The 6,000-nt window shown below is 48.8% G+C and overlaps 1 protein-coding gene across 3 annotated transcripts in view; it reads right to left on the bottom strand.

Moving 5' to 3' along the window:
• Positions 1-6,000, bottom strand: part of DISP3 (dispatched RND transporter family member 3) — a 72,776-nt gene that overhangs the window by 34,876 nt on the left and 31,900 nt on the right. For all 3 annotated transcript variants that reach the window (XM_081955264.1, XM_081955263.1, XM_081955265.1), the window contains exons 8-11: positions 5,582-5,727; positions 3,548-3,709; positions 3,273-3,434; positions 118-243 (exon numbers count right to left, since the gene is read on the bottom strand). In XM_081955264.1, the coding sequence (XP_081811390.1) occupies positions 118-243; positions 3,273-3,434; positions 3,548-3,709; positions 5,582-5,727 (596 nt within the window). The remainder of the gene's footprint in view (positions 1-117; positions 244-3,272; positions 3,435-3,547; positions 3,710-5,581; positions 5,728-6,000) is intronic.

Raw genomic sequence — 6,000 nt, forward strand, 5'->3', positions numbered from 1 at the left:
TTCCTCTCCCCGATCGAATCAATGATTCCGATTAGATTCCTCAAGGCCTAACGGGGGGAGCCAGCCGTGCATGGAGAGACGCCTGTCGAAAGATCTCGAGAGAAGGATGAAGCTCACCTTGCAGACTTCTGTCATCCAGGGGGCTCCCTCGCCCGCTTCCTGGGGGCCCCGACCCCCTCTTCTTCTTCTCCAGAGAAGTGCGGATGTTATTCTGAAGATTACGGGGTTTTTCCTGAAACAAGCCTGTCGCACAAGGTTAGTCAGGGACAAAAGAGCCTCGCCCGTCAAGGGCGGTAGCTGTTGTGGCCAGCGGAGTTGGCAGCAGAGTCGGGCAGTGAGGAAGTTGGGGAGGAGCATGGGCCAGTCCTGGAGTCTGGGGAAGGCTCTGACGAGGGCTCTGTGTCGGAGGCACAGACGGGGCCAAGGCCATCTGTCAGTGATCAGGTGCCTCGGAAGCTAGACAGCAGTGAGGCAGAGGAACAGCTGGAGCCTGTTCCCAGTGTGCGCATGCGCAGAGCTGCCAGAAGAAAAGAACAGCTCAGAAATCAGGGTCAACTTGGGAGTAAAGTGTCAGATGGATGGTGACTGCCCCCTCCCATAGGAAATAAAAGAGGAGCGAAAGGGGAGGGGGCTTTTGCAGGAAACAATTCGTTCGGTCTTTAGATTCGTTTCAGGAGTGTGAAGATCTGTCCCTGAATCTCAGAGACTCTGTGCCCAGTCTTTCCTTGCACAGCACCTCATTTGGGAAAATATTTACATGGCAGCTTTCCAAGACAGATAAGGTCTGTGGTCATAAATGCACCTTTGAAAGACTGTTTGCTTGGACTTTGCTGAATGTGAAGGAGAGGAATAAAAGGGGTTTTGTCGGGACCCGGACTCTGCCTCGTGCTTTTTGGGGAAGCCTAGGTCAGAACAGCAGCACCGGGAAGGGGGGCATTTTCAAATGGGGGGGGGTCCTCCTGCTGTGTAACTCATTCAAGGGACAGCCGTTTTTGCATTCCCAAGAGCCCCTTAGGCAGAGTTACTGTGCAGGGTCTCAAACAGCTAGAACAATTGATTTCAGGGGTAGAAATTCCCAAAGGACAAGTCTAACCAATGAGAATGGACCCCAAAAGTTAAAATAGCATGGCTTTCAGTTAGTCAAAAAGAGAGTAAAAATATCTACACACCCCTCACATCCGGGACATAAATTGTTTCAACGTCTACCCTCAAAATGACATTATAGAGCACTGCACACCCCAGTTTTTGCCATCCCTCTGCTTAACAACTAATTCCCACAACATTGTCAAATAATTTACGAAGACTGTATTATTATTATGATTATTCTCTTCCCTATCTATATTACCTATGTCTTCCCACTTACGACTATAACCTTGTTGCTTGTATCTCTATGATTTATATTGTTTTATTTGTTTCCTAGTATGATTTGATTGCTTATTAGTAACCCGTGACTATTACTGAGTGTTGTATCTTATCATGACAAATGGGGCTCCCCTTGAGATGCGTCCGAAGGTTGCAGTTGGTCCAGAATGCGGCCGCGCGGGCAATTGTGGGAGTCTCTAGATACTCCCACGTAACACCTCTCCTGCGCGGGCTGCACTGGCTACCTGTGGCTTTTCAGGTGCGTTTCAAGGTGTTGATTATCATCTTTAAAGCGCTCCATGGCACAGGACCTAGGTACTTGCGGGATCGTATCATGCCCCATACATCCCTTCGGCCGATCCGCTCTCACAGAGAGGGACTCCTCCGGGTACCGTCCACGAGGCAGTGCCAGCGGGCGGCGCCCAGGAGTAGGGCCTTCTCTGTGATGGCCCCGACCCTCTGGAATGACCCCCCCCGGACATCAGAACAACTACCGATCTCCGCTCCTTCCGCAAGAAGCTTAAAACCCACCTGTTTGGTTTAGCTGGCCTGGCCTAATCCCAGTTTAGTCCCTCAATTCTGTACTTTTAAATTTTTAGGGGTTGGTTTTAAGTCGATTTTTAATTTTTATTACTCTGTACAGCCTTAGGTTTAATTCGATTTTAAGTGTATTTATTCTTTGTATATGGTTTTTAATGTGCCTGTACACCGCCCCGAGTCCCTTCGGGGAGAGGGGGCGGTCTATAAATTTAATAAAATTAAATTAAAATTAAATATTTATGATGACTATGACCAATTCCTTGTGTGGCTAATCACACTTGGCCAATAAAGAATCCTATTCTGTCATAGTCTAGGCTGGCAATTGGAATGTCCTTCTAAGTTCTGAACGTAGAGTTATTGGGATAAATTGAAGAGAGCCAACCATCCTGCCTGCCTGCCTGGTAAGATGAAATTCTTGTGTTCTTCTGATACAGTTAAAGACTAATTAGATCTGGGAACACAACCTGTTCTTTGATTATTGAATCACGGCTGCCTCTTCTGGCCTGAAATTCTTAATGCGATCAGCAGCTGTTCTCCTGGGTTTCCAATATTAATTGATCCAACCCTATTTAGTTATGAGTAGGATCAAACCTCCTTCGTGAGCACAGGAAATACGAGTTTAGATGATCTTGTGTTCAGAAGACGAATCCTTTTATAAAAGGTAAAGGTTCCCCTCGCTCGTTCCCGACTCTAGGGGGGTGTGCTCATCTCTGTTTCAAAGCCGAAACAGCTTTGAAGCCACTGTCCAAAGACATCTCCATGGTCATGTGGCCGGCATGACTCAATGCCGAAGGCGCATGGAACCTTCCCACCAAAGGTGGTTCTTATTTTTCTACTTGCATTTTTTACATGCTTTCGAACGGCTAGATTGGTAGAAGCTGGGACAAGTCACGGGAGCTCACTCTGTTACGCGGCGCTAGGGATTTGAACCGCCGAACTGCCGACCTTTTTGATTGACAAGCTCAGCGTCTTAGCCACTGAGCCACCACGTCTTATACTGATCCGGCTATCTAGGGAAAGGTAGCTGTCCAGGGTCCTGACCGGTAGAAGTGAACTGAATGGGGACCTTCTAAACCAGGACTGTCTTAACCTTGGCGACTTTAAGACCAGGGAATTCTGGGAGTTGAAGCCCACAAGTCTTAAAGTTGCAAAGATTGGACACCCCTGTTCCTAAGGGGAGAGGAAGGGTACTGTCCTAGAACTAAAGACTTCCCTTGGATGAGAAGATTCCTCCTGCCTTCCAACATGCCTAGAAATCAGGTTGAAACATCCTGGAAGAATACATGGATTAACCTGAACACAACATGGAGGTCACTGACACTCCCATGCCCTGTCCTGCCATGGTGACTCATGGGCTCCATCGAACTCACCTGAGCAGGTGACACAAGAGATGCCCTCGGCACTCAAGTTGTACTTGAGGTCCATCAACACCTGGATGTTGGTATCGGGCCTGAAGAGGAGAGGGGCACGGCTAGCTGGGCGAAGGCGGCTGGCGAAGAAGATGGAAAGGATGAGAACCAAGACAAAGAGCCCTGGAAGGAGAAACACGGGGCAGGCAGAGACCCTGCGTGAGATGATACTCTTGTGGTAGGCCTCCATAAGCTTCTTTTGAAATCAAGGAGGTGCTTAGGTGCAAGCGACTTACCAACGATCACCCACTTGTTTTTGACTGCCGACCACAGCGCCCAGCACTGGAGGAGCTTCTGGAGGTGAGTGATCAGGTGTCCTGGGCTGTCATTGTTGGTAGTGAGATGGTGGTTTTCGGGCAATACAGATACCAAGGGGACGTCCCCCATTTCTAGAGCAACTGGCCAGAAAAGAGAAGGGGAGAATGCATTGAAGGACATGATACAAACACTGGCCACAGACCAGGCCAAAGCCCTTTAGGTACTGAACTAAGCAAAGTACCGTATTTTTCAGAGTATAAGATGCTTCAAAGTATAAGGCGCACCGAGCATTTGGGAAGGAAAACAAGAAAGAAAAAATCTGCCTCCCAGCAATTTGCCTCCTTGCAGCAAACAGAAAACAGCCCATTTCCGTTTCAGCCCAGCCTGATTAGCACAAGCAGCTGATTGTCGGCCTCCCCACGATCAGCTGTTTCAGGCTTCAGGGATTGCCATAGCCTATTGCTGCCTCTGCATGCCCCATTTTCTGCCTCCGCATCTCGTTTTCAGCCTCTGCACGTCCCATCTTCGGCCTCTGTGCACCTCATTTTTTGCCCATTCTGGGCAGCAGAGATCATAATAGGTGGAAAATGGGGCGTGCAGAGGCCAAAAATGGGGCGCGCAGAGGCCAAAAATGGGGTACGGAGGCAGAAAATGGGTCATGCAGAGGCGGCAATAGGCAATGGCAATTCCTGCAGCCTGAAACAGCTGATGGTCGGGAGGCCGGTCCAACCGACCATTAGCTGCTTGTGCTAATCAGGCTGTGCTGAAACTGGAACAGGCGGTTTGTTTGCTGCAAGGAGGCAAATTGCTGGGAGGCAGAGGCCAAAGGGTGAGGGCTGGCGGTTGGGCAGGGCTACATTCAGTGTATAAGATGCACCCAGATTTTCACCCTCTTTAAGGGGGGGGGGGGAGAGTGCGTCTTATACTCAAAAAATGGTAGTCCAATTTTTAAAAATCAATATTTATTCCAAAGGATATAGTCGCTAGTATGAGTTCATCAGAGCCAATAATGGCCTGAATTCCATTTTTCATGGAAGGGGTGAATTCTAGAAGAATTGCTCTGATCTCATAGCCATTGTGATGCTCTCCAAGGTTCTGAAACTCCAATCTCTGATCCAAACCAATTGGACCACTTCAGTCAAGACCAAAAGTCCACCTAGCCTTACTTTGCAAAGACAGGTGAGAAACATTTTGGGCAAAGGGACGAATGGGGGGGGGGGGGCCACGGGGCGTTCCACAATAACTTAGTTATTATTACCCAATTAATTAAGGTACACAGGTTATTACACAATAACCTAATTAACCATCACTTAAACATGAGTCAGCCGTGTGCGGTGACAGCCAAAAAAGCGAATACAATTGGAGGCGTAGAATCGAAATCATATGAAGTATTAGCATCGCTCTAGAAATCCTTAGTAAGGCCACCCCTGGAACACTGCATCCAATATTGGTCACCACAGTACCAAAAATATTTTGAGACTTTGGGAAAAGGTGCAGAGAAGAGCCACTAAGATGATGAAAGGCCCGGAGGCTAAAACACACGAAGAACGGTTGCAGGAATTGGGTATGGCCAATCTAGAGAAAAGGAGGATTGGGGGAGAGATGAAAGCAGTGTTTTAGTATTTGAGGTGCTGCCACAAAGAAGAGGATGTCAAATTATTTTCCAAAGCACCAGAAGTCAAGATGATGAGTGGGAATTAATCAAGGAATTACGGAGAAACTTCCTTATGAGGACAATCAACCAAACAGCTTGCCTCCAGAAATTGTAGGTGCTTCATCACTGGAGGTTTTTAAGAAGAGATTAGACAACCAACTATCTGAAACGGTAGAGGGTCTCCTGCTTGAGCAGGGGGTTGAGCTACAGGACCTCCAAGGTCCCTTCCCGCTATATGCTGATCAATTGAACGGAAACCCTTCCAATTTCTCTAGGAAGGAGACACAGATATCTGGCCAAGTATGTACTGATTGTGTGTGTGGGCAGCTGTGTTTGCGACCCACTACCTGTGACTTACCTGGCTCCTCCTCCACGTTCAGCAGGGGGATGTCGTCATCCAGGTAAGGCAGAGGGCCCAGCCCTGACCTGCCAGCCACTGCCAAGGAGACAAACAGGCCGTCCGAGCTCTGCAAAGCGCTTTCCTTCGTGCATTTTTTACTGCATCTGCAGACCAGGGAGGAAACGACGCTAAATGAATCTCACAGCGCTTTCTCTCCGGGCGAGGCAGCTGTGCCCGGCTTTCTTGGCAGAGCGAAGGGGGCAGACCAACCGAGCTGCGAAACAGCTACACACCTGGTGTCTGAGCAATTACTGTTGCTAATGCATTGGGCAGGGGGCCGGAAAGAGACGGGGGTGGGGGTTCATCTGGAGCCCACTCCCAGGTTGCTGGCTTCATTCACCGGGTTGATGCCAACTTTGAGGAAGTTACTCAAAACT

The sequence above is a fragment of the Natrix helvetica genome, assembly GCF_964273705.1.
Source record: "Natrix helvetica genome assembly, chromosome: 5".
NCBI classification, from domain to species: domain Eukaryota; kingdom Metazoa; phylum Chordata; class Lepidosauria; order Squamata; family Natricidae; genus Natrix; species Natrix helvetica.